Source organism: Sarcophilus harrisii, chromosome 2, assembly GCF_902635505.1.
Source record: "Sarcophilus harrisii chromosome 2, mSarHar1.11, whole genome shotgun sequence".
In the NCBI taxonomy this organism is placed as follows: Eukaryota; Metazoa; Chordata; class Mammalia; order Dasyuromorphia; family Dasyuridae; genus Sarcophilus; species Sarcophilus harrisii.
In genome coordinates this window covers 246,451,121-246,475,209 of record NC_045427.1, presented here as the reverse complement: position 1 = coordinate 246,475,209, position 24,089 = coordinate 246,451,121, and the positions used below count along the sequence as shown (strand labels likewise).

At 35.6% G+C, this 24,089-nt stretch overlaps 1 protein-coding gene across 4 annotated transcripts in view; it reads right to left on the bottom strand.

Moving 5' to 3' along the window:
* The window catches only part of MYT1 (myelin transcription factor 1), a 187,781-nt gene that overhangs the window by 78,376 nt on the left and 85,316 nt on the right, over positions 1-24,089 (bottom strand). For all 4 annotated transcript variants that reach the window (XM_031951842.1, XM_031951844.1, XM_031951845.1 and 1 more), the window contains exons 3-4: positions 17,987-18,041; positions 16,376-16,406 (exon numbers count right to left, since the gene is read on the bottom strand). In XM_031951842.1, the coding sequence (XP_031807702.1) occupies positions 16,376-16,406; positions 17,987-18,041 (86 nt within the window). The remainder of the gene's footprint in view (positions 1-16,375; positions 16,407-17,986; positions 18,042-24,089) is intronic.

Below are 24,089 nucleotides of genomic sequence, written 5' to 3'. Positions count from 1 at the left end.
CACATTTGATTAAGGCTTCCAAGAATTGTCAGTTATTTCCAGGAAGCCTAACCCATTGGAAAAGGATGAAGTACAAATGTTAAGACCTCTGGTTCTCTTAAGGTCGGCAAAACTTAGTCAAGAAGGTCACTTGGACTTCACAAAGCTCTGAGGATGAGTGTATTGGGCATTCAAGGCTACATGTAACCAACGCTCACACTTTTTTATGTAAAGCATTTGGATTTTGTATGTTTTAGGATACAGAAAGAAGGAAGGAAACAATTATTTCCATGTCAGGTACTGTGCTACATAGGTGATTTTTTTTAAACAAATATATCTCATTTGAGTCACCAGGATGGCAGTGAAATATGCCCTATTTTAGCATGTGCCATTAAGAGCCAGGAATTTGGTACTTAAAATTAAAAGTACACCTTAAGGAAATTAAGTGTAATATAATTTGAAGCTAAAGCATAATAGCCTTATAAGGAAGAACATTATAACTGAGACTCTTGTGAATGAAATATGTTGTTTTCATATGTAGATAATATGTATCTATCTAAAATGTTTCTACTATACTGATGTGTTTCCTTTGTAATTTATAGAACTAAAGGCTTTTTTAAAAAGACCATCCTTAAACTTAACAAAACAAACGTTATCTCATTTGATCCTCACATTTCTAGTAGGTAGATACTATTATAATACTCAGTTTACAGTTGGAAAAACTGAAACAGGCAGCAATGAAATGACTTGCCTACAATTACACAGCTAATAAGTATCTAATATTGGATTTGAACTCAGGTCTTTCCCATTTTAAACTCAGAGCTCTAAACACTGTACCACCCAGTATTATATAATTACTATTACTTTTTTACCTGGACTTGCTGTGATTTCATTAGTACAGAGAACTCCTGATGAAAAAACTGCAAATGTGAGTTGTCCCTTTCTCAGTAATTTATAAGCTTAAAGAGTTTCCTAAAATACTTTGTGGTGAAGTAATTTGCTCAGGGTCACAAATCTGGGATGTATTAGTGTTAAAGACTTGAACCCAGGTTTTCCTGACTTACAAGTCACACTTATATCTACTATATTAGTGCTGTCAAACTCAAATATAAAAGGGAGCCACTAAACCATGCATAAGGATCACTGTAGGCTGTATATTGATCTAGAAAACCACATATTAACATAGTGTTATATTGCATTTAATTTATTTTGTTAAATATTTCCAATGACATTTTAATTTGATTTGGGCTTTACTCAGGAGTATTGGTGACCATGGGCAGTGCATTTGACACCTCTGACCTATACCAAGCCATCTCAATTCTACTGCAACTGCTATTTGATACTTATATCACACTTTAGAATTTACAGTGAGTTGTCCCTCACAGCTGTGGCTGAGCTCAGCACTCAAATCTTGAGTGTCTGATGGCACCAATGGAATTAAATAACAAAAATTGACCTTGATATGATGCTTTAAATTTTGCAAAACTCTTTAACAAATGGTTTCAGTTGAATTAATAACTGACTTTTATATCTACTGTCTTTAAAGTTCAGTCATTTCAATAGTGTCTGACTTCTTAACTCCATTTGTGATTTTCTTGACAAAGGTACTGGAGTGGTTTGCCATTTCCTTTTTCAGATCATTTCATAGATGAGGAAACTGAGACAAACAGGGTAAAGTGACTCCCTCAAAATCACACAATTAATAAGTTTCTGAGGTCAGATTTGAACTCATGAAGATGAATGAATCTTCTTGAGTTCAGGCCCACCACTCTATCATAATAATGCTGCGAGGTCTGGAGACTCAGAGATAAAGTGACTTGCTAGAGGTCACACAGTTAAAAAGTGTCTGTGGAAGGTCTTCTTGATTCCAAGTCCATGGACTATCTGCCTTTAAGGACCTTTACTTATCTTGTCAGGAAGACACTGAGTCAAACCTACTCATTTTTCTATAAGGTCTTTGTATGAAGAATGAACTGGTGTGAGGAATGCTCTGCTGGGCAGCTCCCGGTTTTCCCAAGGTCCTCCAGAGGCAGCAAGTCTCTTCTTTTTAATGTGCCTAAGTGGAAGAGAGCACTCCCCCATCTTGCCCTCCCTTACCCCTTTGTGCAAATAATCTTAAAGCCCATTTCATTTTAATTGGCTGCAAGCATGACTGAAAGAGGTTGCTGTGTTCAACTGCTCCAGACACACTTTCACTGACAGCATCACAGAGAAGTGGGGCAGTGTTTATGGTAGCAAAGGCCTGGGAACAAAAATGGGGTGTTTATTCGGGGAGAACAAGGGGTGCTCTAATGAGCCCCTTACCAGGCTTCCTTCACATCCTTCCGCGATGACACCACTCCCAAGAAATTTCTCTATGATATGGCAATAACACCTAACTTAAGTTGTTCGTTATCATTTTGGCAGCAGCTTCACCATGTTTCATTTCTGATTTTTTCTATCCAGAACAGAAGGAAGGATTCTTACTCAAGTTCCCTCTGTCCCTTTCCCTCCTACCCCCCAGTCTGCTCTAATCACTATGCTACAAATTGCTCCCTTTCTTTCATTCTCTCAAGAACTAGCTTTGAGACTTTTTACAAAAAGCTTCTTGTTCTAATGCAGGCGATGCCGAGGTTCCAATTAGTCAATTAATCGTCCAGTTAATCAGGCAATTAGGTGACAGCTGCAATGATGGCTTTGTGGAACGCTGCATGCTGCCCCTGAAATATGTCACCTGCTTCAATTACCCATGTGTTCAGCCATAAAACAGAGGCATCAGGAAGGTCCAGAGTTTCCTAAAGCCAGTTTCAAAAAGTAATTACAGATAGAATGTGGATAAGTCCAAATCTCAGGAAACTAAGCCAGTTTAGTATGGCACCCTGGGACAAGAAACATATTCTTTAAGGGGAAATTGGAAGCAGCTACTTTGACCATTGTGCAGGTCCCTATCATCTAGCTCATGCTCTGCAAGTCTAGCTTCTCCAAAAGTTAAATAGAGTCATGACATGGCAAAGCATTGTGGTCTTTTAAGGGCTAGGTTGTTAGATTGCTTGGATAGTGTCAGTAGCATATAAATATTGAGTTGAACCTATAAAATTAGGAAGTAAACATGACCATGAAATATCAAGGACTCCATTTTTGGAAAACCAGTCATTTTTGGCACCCAATTTTTGTTGGATGCACACAGTTTTACAAAATGCTATCTTTGCAAATGGGCCCTAAAGCTAGCTGAATTAAGAAGCTTTCTCATAGCTGATCCCAGCACTGAGCATCTGGCTTGGAAAATGAAGTGCCCACATGTATCCATTCTCTTCTGTGTATGGCTTTCCAGCAGAAGTCCAAAAAGACAAGAGATTGTGGCCAGATAATTCTTTGCTCCTAAAAGAATTGTGGCATAATGACTTTGGTTGTTGACTTGGTGTCAGGAAAGAATTGGATCCAAATCCCAAATGAGGGACATTTTAGTTGTGTGATTCTGAGCAAGTCATTTAACCTTCCAAGCCTCAGTTTCCTAATATGTAAAGAAAAATAATTGTAGTACTTACCTCACAGAATTGTTGGGAGGATGAGATAAAAGAGTATACACAAACTTGTTTTTAAGATGCAATATTAATATCAGCTACTGCTGATTTTGATGCAGTTACTGCAATTTGCCCCCAAATTGCTTCTTTTTGCCATGAGAAAGGGCCAAGGACTGAGCACAGAAATCACCTCCCTGACTTCAACTCTACACAAAATTAAAGTACTAAAAAAGCAGAGGAGATGAACAGAATTCTATAAATCAATGTAATCCATATTTGATTCTGAATATAGTTCAGTTATGCTTTAAGGGATTTTGATAACATAAGCATAAATTTATCTTATCATATATCTTATTCTCTTTCTGTCTTTGTCTCTCTCATCATTTAAACATAACTTACATTTATATAAAGCTTTAAGGTTTGAAAAGCCCTCCAAATCTATTGTAATTTAATTCTCAAAATATGCCCTTCTTCCATTTCATGAAGATTTAACAACCAAAAAAATCCCTTTCTCCTACATGATTTCTCCTGGTTATATTTTTGCTTTAAAATAGTAACCACAGCTGCCTATAGAGAGTTCTAAGAACATTCATCAGTTTCACAGCAAGAGTCAAAATGATCTACTCCAGAATGTAGCATATAGTTTAAGATCATTCCTTTTCACTATAAGTTATATAAGCATCTATATCCTCTAATAAAAGAATAGTTATCTATATTTTCTAATAGAAGAACCAAGTTCTTCTAAAAAGAATATCTATACTTCTGTGTGCATGTATATGTGTGTGTGTCTATATCTATATCTATATATCTTCACTTTGGATATTTATATAATGCATACATGTACACATATATACAAACAGAAACAAAACAAAATGCAATTTGTTCTGATCAGAGCAGGCAAAAGTTTAAATGAAACTTTTTGTCAATAACATTATGCCTTCTGCATCTCTCACAGATACACTGATGTACATAAGGAAAGAGTACCTTCTGATGAGTCTCTAATTATAATTCCTTGCCTCTCTCTTGTCTGCCTGTCTAACAAGCAGCACTTTTCAGGAATCTGAAAACTTCTTGTAGGAAAGGAGAATTTATAGGAAAATAAGGTATCAGGTATCCTTGCCCACAATTTCTTTCTTTTTTATTTTTTTAAAATAACTTTTATTGACAGAACCCATGCCAGGGTAATTTTTTTTTACAACATTATCCCTTGCACTCACTTCTGTTCTGATTTTCCCCCTCCCTTCCTCCACCACCTCCCCCAGATGCTTGCCCCCAATTTCTATTCAACTTGGAGTAAATCACTGTGCTTTAGAAAAAAACATGGATATAAGACTTTCAGAGATTAGGGGAAAGTTGCCAAAAATGGTGGAGGCCAAAGATCCAAGTACTCATATAGTTCTGCCCCAATTCTTTATTAAGTAAAAAGCCAAGAAAAGATGGAATTGTATAGGACATCAGTGACAATAATTTTGTTGTCAGTTATAATAATCTAAAGTTTTCTGGCAACATTTATATTATCATCGAATAACTCTAGATGCTTAGTATATTGGATACTAGGATTGGAGTAGGAAAGGACTTTAGAAATCATCTTGCTCAATATCCTCATTTTACAATTGAGGAAACTGAGTCCCCCAAAAGGTGATATCATTTGTTCAAGGTAATATAAGGAGTGAGTCAGGATTTGAACTCAGATAATTTCACTTCAGATTCAATGCTAATTATATTACATATGGACATTTGTGACAGGTTACATTTATTTTTATGTGTAACAGTTCTTGTTTTATAAATATTCACTACTTTAGTGCATCTGTGATCTCACAAATATAGAAACTCTCCCAACAATGCAGTTTGCATCTCCTTCATGCCTGCTATTCTTATCCATGGTTTTTTTTGTTTGTTTTTACCATAAGGGCCCACCAAACATACTGGAAAACTCTTTGCTTTCTTGGATTTTTTTATGTTTACTTTTAAAATTTTTTTTATGTTTACTTCTACTCTTTTAAAATCTAAGAAAGTAGTTTCACTTTCAGAGACTCTCCCACTGGGCAGACTTCTCAGTATCCAAAGTTATTGACTTCCTCTAAATTCTATCATAAAATCTGAACACAGACTCTCCCACTTTCTTGGTACCCCTCTTCAGAAACAATAAATCTTAATAAAGTGCTTACTAGATATCAGGCATTGTGTTAAGTACTGGGGATGCAAATAAAAAGGGGCAAAAACAATCTCTACCTTCAAGAAGCTCATGTTCTAATGGGGAGATGACATACAAACAACCATGTACAAACAAGATATATAGAGGATAAATTGGAGGTAATCTCAGAGGGAAAGCACTAGCATGAAAGGAAGGCTTCTTGAAGAAAGGTGGGATTTCAGCTAAGACTTGAAGGAAGCCTAAGAGGTCAGGAGGCTGAGATTTGGACTGAAAGCATTTCAGTTGTTGATAGCCAAAGAAAAGGCATAATCAGGAAATAAGAGTGTCTTGTTCAAGAAAAAGCATAGAATAGCCAAAAGGAAATAATAAATAAGAAGATTAAAAGAACAGGAAATGACTAAATAGTGAAAGGCTTTAAAGCATAAACAGAGGGTTTTATAGTTGATCCTGGAGGTAATATGATCCATTTTTCTCTTGGTTCCCTCTTTTATCCTCCATACCTTTTTCTTTTTTTGAGGGAGGGGAGAGTATCTTTTTTGAAACATCACTTTTATTTGCAACTATATATGCCTTCCCCTTTCCCGCCCCAGACAACTAGTAGAGAAAAGGGCAATTTAGCAAAACTAATGGAAACATCAAAGGAATATGACAGTATATTCAATATTTCACATCCAGACCTCCCATCTTTGCAAACAGGAGAGAAATATAACTTCTCCAAAGTCACGGTTAGCCATTATAATTATAATTACACTGTGCAATGTTGAGTTTTGGTCTTTCTATTTACAATGTTACATTCATTATACAGATGTTTTCCTGGTCCTGCTTTCTTTAATCTATATCAATTCATTTAAGTTTTTTCCATACTTCTCTGGATTCTCTATATTAATAATGTCTAAAGATACAGTATATTGTTACACTCATATAGCACAATTTCTAAAGCTATTCCCCCCATCAATAGTCATTTATTTAATTTCCAGCTCTTTGCTTCCACAAAAGTGTTACTATTAATATTTTGATAGATATGGAATCTTTCCGTTTTTGACTTACTTGGAATGTATACCTTAACAGTGGGATCTCTGAATTAGAAGATGCGGACACTTTAGTGACATTTTCTGCATAATTTCAAATTGATTTACAAAATGTCTGGGTTAATTTCAGCTTCACCAAGAATATGTTAGTACGTCTGCCTTCTTGCAGTCCCTCCAACATTAACTATTTCTGTCATTTATCATTTTTCCCTAATTCTTTAGCTATGACCTAAACTTCAGAATTGTTTTTATTTGCATTTCTCTTGTCATTAGTAATTTAGTGAAGTTCTATGATGATTAATAGTTTGCAATGTTTTCAAGAATTATTCATTCATATCCTCTTCCTCTTGTATTCTTTTCAATTCAATTCTATTCAAATATATATTCAAAGTGTCTATTATGTACAAAGCACATTAAGGGACATAATAAATGGACATATGTGCACATGTTCATTATTACTATGTTCATCATCATCTCATCTTTCAAATTTGTTTTAGTGGAGTTTAGATAGAAATAGTCTTTAAACTACTTCTGCTGTTACAGCTAGGTGGTGCAATGGATGGAGTACTGAGCCTGGACTCAGGAAGAACTGAATTTGAATCTGGCCCCAGGCACTTACTAGCTGTGTGATCCTGGGCAACTAAATTAACCTCTGTCTACCTCAGTTTCATTAATTGTAAAATAGAGATAGTAATATCATCTACCTTCCAGAACTATTGCGAAGATCAAAGGTAATATTTGTAAAGTGTTTGGACAAGCTGCATCCTGATATTCTTTTATAGTCAATATTCTATACACTACTGTAGCCACGAATAAACTAAATGCTTTTAAAATACAATAAAAGTGTTAATACATAAGCTTATCCTTTGTAATTTCTCTAAAAGCATCTTCAGCGCAATTGCAGAAATGGGACAACAGGAATAATTTGCCCATTGTCCTGTTTTCCACATTATTTTGATTTTCTTTTCTAGAACTACTTTTTGAGAGCTTTTTATTCTATGTAGCTTGAAGATTATGATTACTTGATATGGCAATATCAATTTAAAACATTGTTCCAAAGTTTAATAGATACATATCATAATCCAGATAAAGATGGATCACAGTTCTGTCAGAGATAATGATTTGAATGTAGTATAGTTTATTGGTTGAATTATCAAAAAGACTTTGAAATTTATATTAGTAATGTGAAGATTTATTATCTATCAGTCTCTAAAAGATAACAAGGTTCGAATAGCCAATTCTAGTTACTAAGTGATGTCTTTCTAGGTATTGTGTAGATACTATATACTTTTTCCAGACTGCAGTGCTATGTTGCAGTTTCTATTCTTTCTTTATATAATTCATATTGATTACTAACTCTAGACTCCTTAATTTTTGATAGCAACAAACTTTCTCCTGAATTGTTACTATAAATCCTTCCTTTTCAACAGCAAAATTTGAATGACAGCCATTTACTTGATGCTTCTTTGGAAACATATTGTTCGTTTAGTTTATATATAGTCCTTATCTTCATTCCATTTCTTAACTTTTTGATAGGCTCCATATGGAACTACTCTTGGATATATATATATATATATATATATATATATATATATATACACACACACACACACACACACACACAATCCAATTTCAGGTAATTGTTATTGACTCTAACTGTTGTTCAGTAAAATGATATGTGCTCATTCCAAAAATATTTTTGTAAATTTTTTCTTACCTCTAATGCATAGCAATAATAGAAAATGTTCTATAAATTCAAGGACACCAAATACTAGCATTAAGAACTCCCTTTGACAAAAAATTGGGGAGAACCAGAAAGCAATTTGGCAGAAATGAAGTTTATACAAACATCTCATGACATATATTAAAATAATCTTCAAATAGATATATGTTCTATATGTAAAAGGCCATATAAACAAATTTGAGGAGAAAAGACTTTTTTGTGACTATGGAAAAGGGACAAAATAAAAATAAAAGACAAAATGGACAATTTTGATTCCATAAAATTGAAATTTTTGTACATATAAAATTAGTTTAGTTGTAGTTAGAAGGGAAGTAGTTACTTAGGGGAAACATTTTTAGCACATTGCATTGAGTAAATTATAAGATGTAAAATATTTAGGGAATGAATACAAATATATAAGGACAAGAATCATTCCCTAATTAATAAATGATAAAATTATATAGATAGGCAGTAAAAATACTAGACATCAACAACTATAAAAAGTGTTCCATGTTATTAAATAATTAAGGACAGAGACTATATCTGTGATTTTATTGGTACAGAGAACTCACAGATAAGAAAACTTCCCTAACCAATGCAAGTCATCCCCTTCTCTGCAATTTATAATCTTAATTGCTTAGAACATTCTGAAGTAAAGTCACTTGCTCATTATCACAGAGTCAGTATGTATCCAAGATGAGAATTGAATTAAGTTTTCTTAGCTTTAAAGCTAGCTCTCTTACCACAAAGCTACATTGCCTCCCAAGAAAGGTCCAAGAACCACAACATAGCATTTGCACTCTTTCTGTTGTTGTTTGCTTGCATTTTTGTTTTTCTTCCATTATTTTTACTTTCTTTCTAAATCCAATTTCTCTTGTGCAACAAGAGAACTATAAATATGTATACATATATTGTATTTAACATTTAACATATGCTTTAACATGTTTAACATATATGGGATTGCCTTCTAGGGAAGGAGGGAAAAAGTTGGAACAGAAGTTTTTGCAAGGATCAGTGTTGAAAAATTACCCATGCATATATTTTGTCAATAAAAAGCTATAATAAAAAAGAAAGGTTCAAGAGAACAAGGAAAGAAAAAAGAGAAATGTAAATTTAAAAAAATAACTCTGAGATTCTACCTCATACCCATAAAATCATCAAATAGGGGGAAAAAGGGAAAATGACAACTGTTGTGGTAGCTCAAAGTATACAGGTGCCCTATTGCTATTGGTAGAGAATGAATTGGTCAAAGTATTCTAGAAAGCAATTTGCAACTAGACCGCAAAATAACTAACCATGCATTCTTTTAATTCAATCATAGCATTACTAGGTATCACCAAAAGGTCAAAGATATAGAGAAAGGATCCATATATACAAAAACATTTATTGAAGAATTTTCTTTTGTGATGAAGATTCTCAAGATGAGCTGTTCCAACTCATAACTGAACAAGATTCTTTTATACTACATCCCTATGAAGTGGCCAATCAACTTCCTTTCCAAGATATTCCAGTGATGGAAAGAACACATTCAACTTGTGGACAGCCCTAATTTTTACAAAGTTTTTTTTTTATTATTAAATCAAGCTAAAATTAGTCTCTATGCAATTTCTATTCACTGTTCCTAATTCTGAGGACAAATAGAATAAATTTAATTTCCTTTCAATATGGAATATCTCCAACACTTCTCTTCTTCAAGCTAAATGTTCTCACTTCCTTCAACTGGTCCTTGTGTGACATGAATTCCAGTCTTCTCACCATTATGATTACCCATTTCTGGATGCCTTCTAGCTTGTTGATATCCTTTCTACAATATGGTACCAGGAAATAAATAGATTTCTCCAGAACAGGCTTGATCAAAGTAGAATTGAGGGGAAAATGGGGAATTTGTTTTTTAAGAGTATGAGGATAAATACTTATGTTACTGACTTTAAAGGATAGCATCAACACTTATGCTATATAAAAATAATTACGTAAGTCAAAAGAAAACGGAAAACTAATAACTTGCTTTCTTTATGTAAAAGAATGATTAACTTTATCTGTGGGGCCATGATTTGATTTATAATTCTGCTTTCTATTACTTATTTAATCTTTGACAAGTCACTCTTTTGACCTCAGTGTCTTCATCTATGTAATGAAGAGGTTGAATTAGATGGTCTTTTAGGACACCTCCAGCTCTATGTCTTATGATGCTATGATCCAAAAAAAGAGTATATTGGATACTGTGGATAGAACACAGGACTTGAATTCAGGAAGACTTGAGTTCAAATTTCACCTCAGCTATTTATTAGCTGTGCAATCCTTGGCAAGTTACCTCTGTCTTAGTTTCCTCATCCATAAAATGGGGATATTAGGGTTGTAGTGAGGATTAAGTGAGTTAATATTTGTAAAGTACTTCACACAGTGTCTGGAATATGGTAAGTTCAATATAAATGTTGATTATTATTATTTTATAAATGCTAGTTTATTATTGTTATTATTATCTCCTTTATTTTGGACACTGAGTTCATGGGTGGGTTCTCACCAAAAATGTTTATTACTGATATTAAGGATATCCTGGGCAAATTTCACATAGAAGAGAGATGCTCTATTAGTGGAGAAATTCTAAAGCTTCTCTGGTTTGGGGATGGTTTCGGATTGACTTCATTGAGCTCTATTGTGCTAGAAACCAGAGGTGTCAAATTAGTGGAGCCTGAAATGGATTAAAATGTAATTGGTAAATTAAAAAAATTTAAATGCATTATGGCATATATGATGATAATTTGCAGGAGAGTTTAAAAATCAGTATGCAGCCTGCCAGGATCCATTTCTATTGACACCACTGTCTTCCCACAAGCTCAGAGTTAGCTCAAAAGATCAACCTTTTAATCCACAAGGCAAAATGAAAATAGGAAGGAAGGGTACATAATGTTCAGATTGTGACATGCAGTAAAGTCATTGAGTTATTTTACATATACTTTGGACCAACACTAAGACTGAACTAGGTTTAAACATGAATAAAAGAAGATCACCCCTGTACCATATTTGAGAAAGTGCTTACTATTTTCACTGGTTCCAAGCTGTTCACTGCTGCAAAAGCTTATCTTTTAATAGTGTTATTCTCCTGTTGATATTACATGGCTGTCTATGATTCATAGAACAGCATGACTCCAGAGAAACCATTGTTAATTATAGGAGATTTAAGGGATGATAGGAAACTCATTGTGGGTGTAAACGAGCTTCAACGTTTTATCAATGATGACTTTCATACAAAAGACAGCATCAAGAGTATGTAGTAAGGGAAAAGTTGATGAGATCAGTTATGTTGCAAAAATAAGGAATAATGGATCGGTAGGTTCCATTAAATATTCTTTCCCCACCAAATACAAAGGAAGCTCTCTAGCACATTAGGTTGCCCTTCTCTGGAAGATTTATGGAAGGCTAAGGACAAGAATTAATAGAATGAGATGAATTAGAAGAATGAATGAGGAGATGCATTGGTAAAAGGACTTATACATACCACTGAACTCAGAGATCTATTGAAGTATTAAAGTAAGATTGCATTTTTTTTACTATGATGCCATATTTTTGCCTCATATTTAATTTTTAGTCCACCATACCTTAACCTTAATCTTTTTCATAAGAATGATTTTCTAACCATATCTATCTTATTTTGTTCCTGCTGAAATTTGTGTGTGTGTTTTTTTAAAAGACAGACCTAAGAGTCTACGTTTATAATTACACATTTTCATAGCACTAGATTTGGCTCATCATTTTAGCCGTTTGAGATCTTTTGGGATCATGACTCTAATATCTAATGTGCTAGCTGTCCCTCTCAGTTCTGTATCATCTACAGTTTTAATAAGCATACTGTCAGTGCTTATCAAGTCATAGATAAAAATATTAAACATTATGGGACTAAGGACAGCTCCCTGGGGGCACTGTACTAGGGACTTTCCATTCCAATTTTACCTTCATCCATTAATGATGCTAATCATTATATGTAGCCACTCTACCAGTACTGAATTCACCTATTAATGTCTACCCCACACCTCTTTATATTGTCTAAAAAGACATGATGAGAGGTTTTGTCAAATGCTTTACTGAAATCCAATTTTCCTATGTTTATGACAATTTCCTAATCTGTTAGTCTAAGAACCATAACTAAAAAGGAAATTAGATTAGTGTAGTGATTCATATTCTTGATCAACTGAAGCTGATTAGCTTCACCATTTTCCTACTTATAAAGTCACATATAGTGCTTTTGATAATACTAGAATTTTATTAGAAATTCAGGTCAAGTTTACTGACACGAAGTTTAAACACTATCCTCTTTCTAGTTTTGAAAATCAAAACAATGTTAATCACTTCCAGACTTTGGAGTACTTCTCCAATTCTGTGCAGTGCTGAGGAACTAGAACCAATTCTATTCATGACCTCTTTTTGTCCAGTTTGACACCAATCCCTTTTTTACTTTCTTCCCTGACAAGTGTAGCCATAACCTGCCTCCTGGTATCCTAAATTATTTGTTCCCTAGAGCCTTGTAGTATCCAGGATTTTCATGCAAGTCTTGCTGTATTGCAATAGGAATACCATAGAATTGCTATTCAAAAGTCTTTCTGGAAGAAGGGAATATAAGGTATTCAGGAACAAGGAGAAAGCAACACAGGGAGCTTTGAATCTTGGCTGTGGTGTTGGAAGGTTAGAAGAAACTTTTATAGTTGGGAAGTTGGATTCAAGACTTTTGCTATCTTTTGAGTGTGAATGTCAGCATGTGCATGGAATTTTGGCATCAGAAGAAATTATCAGCATTGATTTTTAAAAAATAAATAGAACTGACAAAAATGAAAATTTCTAGTGTTTATATAAAATTAACTACAGTAATTTAAGAGGACTAACTTCCATCTATGGGCAAGTATGATGCACATAGTAACTACATTAATGTGACAGATTAATTTCTGCATGTTTTATTTGAATTCATTAATTTAACATTTATGTTCAGTCCTCTCTTTATTATATATCATGGACATATACATCACAGATCTTTGATTTTGTCATTGGATATCTTCTCCATGTGGGAACTTTTTCCCCTGATGCAGATTACAATCTATGTTTACCCTAGTCTTTGAGGGTCCAGGAGGCTCAGAAAGGAAAGTAGGTTGCCCAATATAAAAAAAAAATAGCTGGTGTAATAAGTTGGATTTAAATTGGTGCCTTCCTGATTCTCAGTCCAATGGTCTACCTATAGGATATTACACTGCCTCTCTTCAAAAAGAAAGCAAGTATACACAGTGCTCAATAATTTGACTAATTATTGTTTGAAAGAGAGGCTTTCAGTTCCAGTCTTGCTGCTGACAATATGTTCCTTTCTATTGTTCAGTATTTTTTCTCAATCTGACAATTCATTTAGTAAGTTCAATAAGCATTTAATAACTGCATATCAGGCATGATCCTAGGCACTGAGGATACTAACAAAAACAAAACATTCCTTGCCCTTGAGAACTTTAAATTCTATTTCCAAACATCTATAAGAATACAGATAAATCATAACAGTAGGTGAGATGATACAGAAAGAATATGCTTAGTTTCTTTGGGGGGAAGGAAAAGAGTAGATATAAATCCAAAATGCAATTATTACTTGTTTGGGATTTTGCCAATTGCTATGAGAAATGCCTAATAAAAGTCATTCAGAGGAAAAGGATAGAATAGGAAAAATGACACAGTTTTATATAGCTCTTCCTCTTCCCAGAATGAGATGAGCATTAGCATTCCTAATTTATTCACTAGCACATATCATGATGAGTGCTGGATAACTCAACAACTGAAAATTATAGAGAAATCTGTTATTTGATTGAAAACAACAGAGAAAACTCCTGCCCACAAGATCCCACAGTTTAGGAATTCTAATGGTTTTTGTAAAAAAAAAGATTTTAGTTAAATTTATTTGCAATGACGACTGTTGAAAATGACAGAATATATATTCCTGCCAAGAAGAGATTTTTTTAAAAATGAGGTGTCACTTTTCCTCCTTCCTTTAGTTTGCTCTCACAGATGCTCTTTCTCTTTCTCCTAAGACATCAGACTGATAAGTTCAAGGGACACGTCCTCTTCATCTCATCCTGAAGTTATATTTTTATTACTTTGTACCTACTTTGCATTTACTTACTTATGTATATTGGATCATCGAGTTAGAATTGGAAGTGATTTAAGAGGTCATTTGGTCTAACCATATGATATTTGGCCAATAGAATGTAATTTCCTCTCTAATAAAGACTGTTTTCTTCTTTTCTTTCTTCCTTCCTTTCTCCCTACCCCCTCCTTCCCTTTCTCCCTCCACATTCATTAATTTAACATTTATGTTCAGTCCTCTCTTGATCATATAGCATGGACATATACATCACAGATCTTTGATTTTGTCATTGGATATCTTCTCCATGTGGGAACTTTTTCCTCCCTCCTTCCTCCTTCCCATCTTCCTTCCATTCCTTCCTTCCATTCCTTCCTTCCTTCCTTCCTTCCTTCCTTCCTTCCTTCCTTCCTTCCTTCCTTCCTTCCTTCCTTCCTTCCTTCCTTCCTTCCTTCCTTCCTTCCTTCCTTCCTTCCTTCCTTCTTTCCTTCCTTCCTTCCTTCTTTCCTTCCTTCCTTCCTTCTTTCCTTCCTTCTTTTGTCTTCCTTCCTTCCTTTCCTCCTTCCCCCATACTCTCCTTCCCTTCTTTACTACATAGTGAGTACTGAACCATTTTTTGTTTCATTAAATTGAATTAATATTTGACTGTGCTGAAGTCCTGAAAATAAACTTCTAAAAGTTCTGGTACATCTGAGGACCCAAACCTCCATGAATTTAACTCTCACCTACATGATCTTTCCTGAAGCAAGAAAAAAGAGCAAGTGGAGTTGAAAAGTGACTTTGGTTCACTCTTATGTCCTCCAGTCTGATTTATTAAATCTAGTCTAGCCCCATATACATAGAACTGTGGGCTTCCCCCGCCCCCCCCCCACTTATTTCTCATACCAAACATTGGAAAAAGAACGAACTACTCTCCTAGGAAAATATAATTCATCTTGCATTTTAAGGCATAATATTTCTGATTTTTAGGATGCTTGAGACTTTACCTGAGATGGATAAAAATAATTACAGAAGGAATACAGCTGTGTTTAGTCAAAACACTTTCTAACCAGTGAACAAGATTATTGTTTTTGCCACTGGAGGTCACTCTTCTTAGAACAGAACCTATTCTCTCAGAGTGACTCAACTTGGCCTTCAGACCCTCTGACACAAATTTCCTTGTGTAATTAACATTATTAGGCCATTTTACTCCTTCTCCCATATAAGGATAATTATAACACTATGTATGTGTGTGTACATATGTGTGTGTGTGCATTTCAAGGATTGATGCTGAAATTGTCTTTGTAGTCAGCCATAGTCCTGGGAGCCATGAATGGAAGTCATTTTGATTTGTCAGTTTTTGAATTTTCAATTCTTTTGAATCTTTTAATTCAGTTTTCTAATCTAAAAAATTAGTTGGCTGGAGGTAGGTGGATAAAGAGAAATTTCCCAATTGAAATCATATATAGGAGAGAATTTTATACCACCACCGCTAACTTATATAATCCCTTAAGGTTTTCCAAACATTTTCTATATATTATATCATTTGATCTTTCCAAAAATTCTCTGAAATAAATATTACAAATGAGAAAACTAAATCTGAAAGAGGTTAAATGACTTGCCCAGGATGACATGACTTCTAAGGTAGGATTCAAACTCGAGTCTTCCTGACTTCAAATTAAGTATTCACTCTACAAAAAAAGCCTTGGTATTATTGTACAGACATAATTCCTGGATATAGAGATGAACATTTTGATTAATAAGTCAGTGACTCTCTGTTTTAGTTAATAACTTTTCCAAATTTCCCCAGAAGAGCAGAAAACAATGCAACCAGAACCATTTGAAATGATGCTTGTTCTTCGGCCTCCTCAGAATATATGTAGATGGTCAACAAGGAACATCTCTTACCTCACCTCCTGTCCTATGAGTTCCGTGGGCACTGGGAAAAAGAAGGGGGAAACACAAAAGAAAAACACAAGAGTCAAAAGAATAAATACATATTGTTTCATTAGAGGTTTGAAAAGTAGAGCATTATTCTGGGCTTCTCAGAATGTAAATAGCTTTGCAAAATGTACAAAAATGTATTCCAAAGGATGAGAATCACTTAGTATCCATGTATTAAACTACCTTTCCCCCATTTATATTAACAATGAAACAATTTACTTGTCTTGCCTGTGAATGTATTGATACCCCCCTTTAAAATCAGAAAACATATATAGTTAGAACTTAACTATTTTTGTCTGCAAATTCTGTGGCATCTGCCTTTTAATTGTGCAAATTGAGTTTCAAAAGAATAAGCCCTTCTGCTCTTAGCTCACTTACAGAGCTCTGGTGCTCCTGTCCTTGCCTCCATTCTTTAGAATGGAACCAAACCAATAGCAAAACTTGGCTTTGCCAAGTCTCTTGTTATTTGGGTTGGTAATGATATTTATGACTCTGATTACAGGTGGTAGCATACATTCTTTACTAACCAGAAACCTGACATGCCAGATATAAAGTAGACGGAGAGGGCTAAATAACAATTGTTAATGATAACTGGATGCTCAAATCCAAGTGAAAGGACAGGCACCAAATTATAGGGTGTGTGAAATGACCTTCAAATCAAACAGGTCCTAGCCAACTTGATTAAGATGAAGAACAAATACTGCATTTGATGATCATATTGTTCTATGTCTATTCTTTAACCTAGGATTTAACATCTGAGGCAGGTTTCCGTATCCATTAATCTTTTATCTCTATTTGTATATGGCTGTGCACATCACAAAACCAATTTTTGATTAGATGTAGTTTTATAATGTGGGGAATATTTACTTTTAGGGGACATTGATAACCAGAACATTTTGGACAGGGGCAGGACTCTGGGTTAGTGAAACATACAATCAAAGGATTTACATGACAAATATTTTCAGGACACCTGAGGAAACAAGACTATTCTCATTATTGTTTCTCTTGTGAACCTCTCCTGGATACCATGCTTCCTACCCATCTCCCCAAATGTGGGTCCAGAATCTAAGACTTGCTTTGGGGATAGAAAAAGTGGCTGATGAATGAAATGTTGTTTGTTCCATATCATTTTCAAGCAGGGAAACAAATGGTTATCAGTCTCTGAATGAACGAATCCCTGGTTCCTGGGTCCCCTGTATCAGGCAGCTTTGTTTGCTCCCAGCATGCACCCCTCAGCCAGCTTCTCTCAGATGTCCATCTTCAAAGCTCCTGGCAGAGCACATGGATGAAAGCCACTGTAACTGATCTGAAACTATCAAAATTCCCATGAAACTAAGTGTATGAGTTTAAAGAGAATGGGGATAGGGGACAATTGGAATGCAAGCAACATAAATGTTTGTTGCTCTTTGTTCTTGGAAAGAGGGAATGTTTGGGAAGGGTAGTATTTGAAACTTTAGGGAAGATAACTCTGAGCCTGAATGAAGAATTGCCAGATGCCCATTACTAGATGCTCTCTAGGCCAGATGAGGGTTTGGGCTCACCCAAGGAATCCCCATGGGGACAGCAGATGCTCACCTCGTATTGCCTTAGATCTTGTGCGAGCTCTCTTGTCATCATTTTCTAAGCTCATCTGGAATAAAACAATAGTAAGAAAATCATTAGCAAGAATGTTTAGCCAGCTTCTTTCCAAAGCACAGGAAAGAGCAAGATCACAAGCCTGACGATCTGATAAGGTTAGACTAACCCCACTTCTTATTTTGATAAGATTCCTGAACGGATAGAGGAGGAAAATAAGGAACATATCGGACGCCTAAATATCAGCAAAGCATTGGATAGTTTTATAAGTTATCTTAGTGGAAAAGATGGAAATATGTAGTCTAATTGACAGTACAATTTTGATGAATTAAGAATTAAATGATTGAACCTAGTCATTAAGGGGTCAGTGTCTTACAAGGAGGTTTCTAATGAAATGTTCCAGAAATCTGTCCTTTGTTGTATGTCAGTGTGTTTGTCAGTGTCTCACATAACAATATGTATAGTAGCAAGCTTGTGAAATTTATAGATAGTATGAAATTGAGAGGAACAATTAGTGATGCTGGATGACTAAATTATGATCCCAGATAATTACAATAGGCTGGAAGATGAAAGTGGGAGTAAATGTAAAATCCCATACTTGAAATGAAAATTTAATTGCCCAATGATAGGTTGAGAAAGATGTGAACAAATAATTTGGAGAAAATTAAGAGTTTTGGTAGATTGCAAGCTCAGTATAAGTCAGTAGAGTGGCATGATAGCTGTTCAAGCAAATGCAGTCTTTAGTCTATATTAAGTGTCAGGAAAAGAGAGATGATCGTTTTATTCCATTACTGGATTAGATCACATTTGCAGAATTGTGTTTAGAACTAGATGGAAAATTTATGGGCATTGATCCCACTTAGAAACTTAGAACTTTGGAAGACCCCTAAAAGAGACTAACCAGGATGGTAAGGAGACTGGAGGCCGTGTTGTATAAAAAGTAGTTAAAAGAAATGGAATTTAAAAAAATAAATGGGATTTTTTTTGGGAAATGACTTGTATGTCAACAAAGCATTGGATTTTTTATAAGTTATTCTAGTGGACAAAGTGGAAATATGTGGGCTAATTGATAGTACAATTTGGGTGGATTAGAAATAGTTAAATATATGTATGTGGTGGTTGGGAGTTCAGAGAAGATAATAGCTATCTTCAGGTGAGAAAATAATTTTTTTAAAACTCTGTTTCTTTACCTCAAAAGTAAAAATAAGTTAAAAAAAGATTTATTTACTTCCTTTCCAGCTTTCTAATTTCCCTCCTAGTATTACTGGAAGTATTATAGCTTATGAGACGTTTGGGTATTACCAACCCAGGATTGTTACTTTGTACTTAAAAAAAAAATCTCCCACTATGTTAAGAAAGTAGCAGAAGCATTTGTGGTTAAAGTGAAAGGGGCTTATATTAGAGTGATTTCCATAGTACTTTTCAAAAGTCTTTCCATCACTTCCTTAAGTATTTTACATTGTGGCCTTGGACTTTTGTGATTTGACTTGTCTTATATATGCATGCAATTTTATATTTATGCACATGGAGATGACTGCTGACAGAACAATTGCCACCAGAATAAAGCAAAGCCTTGATCTTCAAACCTGATCCTGTGAAGGAGTTAGACCTTTTGAAAAGTTTAATCCTCAGGGAATTTAGGAGTTCATTTTGCCCAATTCCCTCTCTCTTATTACAGAGAAAGAAACTGTCAAGGCAGAATGTGAATCCACACTTTCCTGACATCAAGTCCACTCTATCCACTGTATCAAACTATCATATAATATTATTGTGTATTATTATTATGTTTGACACATTACACCTGTAATGAATGAAATCATCAAAGGACTAATAGTCAACCATTAAGCACCTCCTGTGTACCAGGTGCTGTGCTAAGTGTGTAGGGATACAAATATGAAAAAGAAAGAGTTCTTGCCTTCAGTGAGCTTCCACTTTATTGAGAGAGGGCAACACACAAAAAATAACTGAAAGGGGTAGATAAGGGGGAAAGGTTCTGGTTCAAGAGAATGATTATAGAAGTTCAAAGAAATGTAACCCTAGGGGAAAGGAGAAATGACTAACCTGGTCACTCTCCTTAAATGGAGGATTTGGGAGGAAATTTTGGATCTGCCCTCCAATCAGGAGGGTTCCAGGGCAGAAGGCATCCATTATCCAGAGGATCAGGAAAGGCTTCCTTTATAAAGTAATTCCTGAGCTGGACTTTGAAGGGATGTAGGGATTCTAAGAGGCAGAGGTCAGGAGGAAATGCACTATCCACGCAGAATTTAGCTAGTGCAAAGGCATGGCAACAAGAGAGGGAATATCAGGTAGAAGGACAAGTAAGAAGGCTAGTTTGACTGGACCATGATGTGAACTGATTAATCCCTTCCAATTCTAAATCTAAGATCTTATGAAATCAATTAAAGGTTACTTGGATCAGAGGCAGTAAGAGGTGATGGTCATTGACTAACTATACATATTTGTCAAATCACAAATGTGATTTGTGCTAAGTCATTGCTTTGACTTTGGAAATTAAGATCCATGATCATTAGAAAAAGAAGCTGCATTCCAGATAAACCCAAAGACCCTGGGTTCACATACTGTCTGGGTTTTCACATTCTCTGATATAGAAGATGTGATTGTTATTTACCAAAAATTGTTCAATCCCAAAAATGATTCCTGAGCTGTTCTTGCAGATCAAATTAGGAAGCTCATCAATGCCTAGGAGCTCACTGAAAATCCCAGATCTCTTCACAAGGAAAAAGGGAAGGGAACAAAAATTTAAGCAGTACCTACTAAGTGCCAGGCCTTATTCTAAGTGCTATTCTTATGCCCATTTTAAAATTGAGGAAATAGTAACAGACAGAGATGAAGTGACTTGTCTAGGATAATACAGAAATGGATTTGAATTCAAGTCATCTTGACTCCAGGTCCAGTGATGTATTTACTTTATTTACCACTTAGCTCTACTCCCAGTCTCTGATTTAGCTCATGCATGAAACAAGTTCAACAAAAGAGATCACTTTCCCACAATCTTATCTTCATCAGTGATTAGCTTAAGTGTTATTTAAAACCAGGTAAGATATCTCAGACCAAACAATCTATCTCAAGCACCACCTATTATTAACTGTGTCAAGTTCATTTTTAATTGTTCCAACCCTGGTAGGAGAGAGACCAATTACTTAAGGATAATGAATACAAGAGATTCCCTAAGTCCAGAATGGATTTATACAATGAAAGATTCCTCTTCCTCTGAAAATTAAAGAATAAAATTCAGGATCTTAAAAGAGAAATTTGGTCTGATTCATCCCATTTTTTCCCCTACTATCTCTCAGGGATCTGGGGAGAGGTGCCTTGCCATGCCTGTATTCTTTTAATGATATAATTCATGACAATTATGAACTGTTCTGGCTTTCTTTGAACTGTCCACCAATCGCTGAACTAGAAGTATTTGTGTTATTCACATTTTCTGTTATTTCACAAACAACACTAGCCATTAAAAAAAAAAAAAGACAAAGAAAGATGGTGAGCTAATGTAGTGATGGACTACCTCATTAGAAATGCACCATTCTCTCATGAGTCCTGAGGTCCCAGACAGACTTCAGAATTAAAGGACTGTCCTTTTACTCAAGGACAAACTGGAGAGAAAGATATTTTACATAAATAAAAACAAACCAAACAATTGTTTCTGTCCCAAGTACCAAATTCATGTATCAGCAGGCATCTATGTGAACATTTTTCACATGGATAAAATACACACATCTCAAAATGTACACAGGTAGAACAAGTGCAGTAACAATATCACAATTTCAACACTGCAAAAATATTGTGCCCAAGAGACAGACTTTTGCAGAGCTACCAGGGAAAATCTAAATTTACATGCTGGAAGGAGGCAGAAGGGAACACTAGTTAATACCCTGGGTTTTAGGTTGGATTTAGTCTCAGGGGAAATGGCTTGATTTCCAACATAACAACCAAGAATCTCAATCTTGTCTATCCTAAAATGGACTTGAATCTGTATGGGATAACTGTAAATGTTCCAAAGAACTATTAAGGGGGGGGGCAGGATGAACTCCTTGAGGAGAGTAATAGTCTGAGCTGAGATAGGTGTGAAGCTAGGTTTGTTCTTTTTACCAAATCTCTTGTCCACCTACATTCAATGTGTAAACATGGTGCCTGTGACTCTTAGGCTCATGAATCCACATCTGTTCATAGCACTCTTCTTCTAGCCTATTTATTGTGAGGGAAACATTCCCTTAACAAAAAGAACATCCCTAGGGAGGAGGCATCATTGCCACGGCAAGCTCATTCTGCACTGGTCTTAATGAAATGTCAGGGCAGACAGGGTGATGATTTGTGATGGACAGTGACAATTGCAAAAGTCCAACATTGTGAGTGGTGCTCTGTCAAAGAAACCAGTCAATAATAAAAGGCAGAATAATGTTGTAAGGAGAAATGGGTTTGGAGTCACAGGATCTAGGATAGAAACTCGTCTCTACCACTGGCTATCTTTGTAATATTGGCAAAGTCACGTGACCTTGGCTGGGGAGAAGAAAGGGAAGGACTCTTTTTTCTCATCTGTTAAATGAGGAGGTTAGACTAAATGGCTACATTGTCTTCTAATTTCTAACCTATACTCCCAGTAAAAGAAAAAGTAACGAACATAGATAGCTCAGTGCTGGCATATCCCAGAGAAAGATGCATATTCTCATCTGGCCCTCTAGTAGGGGAAGGACTAACAAACAGAAACTTCCAGATGCTTCCTAGAATAAAGACACTGAGAAGAATCATACTCCCTACATGTAAGTGAAGGACTCCCACATAGATCCCCTGATTAAATCATTCTGGAAATTCTTAGAATATCTCCATGCTAATAATAATTTTCTTTTTGAATTCATAGAAACCGGAACCCTGGAGTTTGTTTTGTGCTCTTTCTTTGAAAGCAAAATAGGGAAAGGAAAAGAGAAAGGAGGAGACAGAAAAGGAGAGGAGGGAAGAGAAGAAAAAGAAGGGAAGAGGGAAAAAAGGAAAAAGGGAAGGGATAAGGGAAGAGGGAAAGGAAAACAAAGAAAACATCAAAGGAAGATGAAGAGAAGTTAGGGAAAGGTAAGGGAAGAAAAGTGAGAGGGTAGATAAAATTAAAATAAGATGAAGAAGGAGAAGTGAGAAAAGAAAAAGGAGGAAGAGAAGGAAGGAGGGAGGAAAGAAGGGAAGAAAGGTGGGGGAGAGAGAGAGAGGGAGAGAGAGAGACAGAGAGAGAGACAGAGAGGTAGAGACAGAGAGAGAGAGAGAGAGAGAGAGAGAGAGAGAGAGAGAGGAGTAGGAAGGGAGGGAGGGAGAAAGAGAATCAAAGGAAGGAGGAAAATTAAAGAAAGACTTGGCATTACTATTGTTTACAAAGCCCCTTTCACAAATAGGATTCTTAGTTTTTTTAAAGCCAGCAATTGACAGAGCTCTCTAAGGTACCACCTAGGAAGAAAGAAAAAGAAATTTCACAACTCGGTGAGATGAAAATTTCAAAGTGTACCTCTCCCATGTGGCAGCACTAACATACAATGATTTATGTGATTTGTTAAGGAAGAAAAATCAAAACCTGGAGTAATTTATGCATCCTGTCAACTCCAGTCTGTGGTGCCACAGTATTATGAGCTATCCATTTATTGCAACCTTCCCAATAACACAGAAGACAATTACTATAATTTCTATTTTTAAAGCCGTGGTTCCCTATGGACCAATGGCTCACATTGAAAGTGCAGAGAGGAGCAGGTGTCAAAGGGACTTCATTACATTTATGAGCCTTTCAAATGTGCTGTGCTCTGAGCTCCCGAGCTAATGCCTTCCGATGCATGCTGCACAATGGAGCTAATACGTTTGATTGCCAGGCGCCTGTATTCAGCTGAAATGCAATCTACAGCTCTTTTTTTGTCAGTTTTCCCAGGGAAATTGGCAAGCATTCTGCTGGGTTAAAGCGTGCCTTGGCAATTTGGATTTCCTGCAGATAAATTATTCAAAAAGCAGAGAATGGGGAGGGTTGCAGGGATGCGTAATGGGCGCTGCTTGCACACTGCTAGCTTCTATTGATGAAGCTAACAGCTGTGGCATTCATTTTCCAGAGCACCTTTCC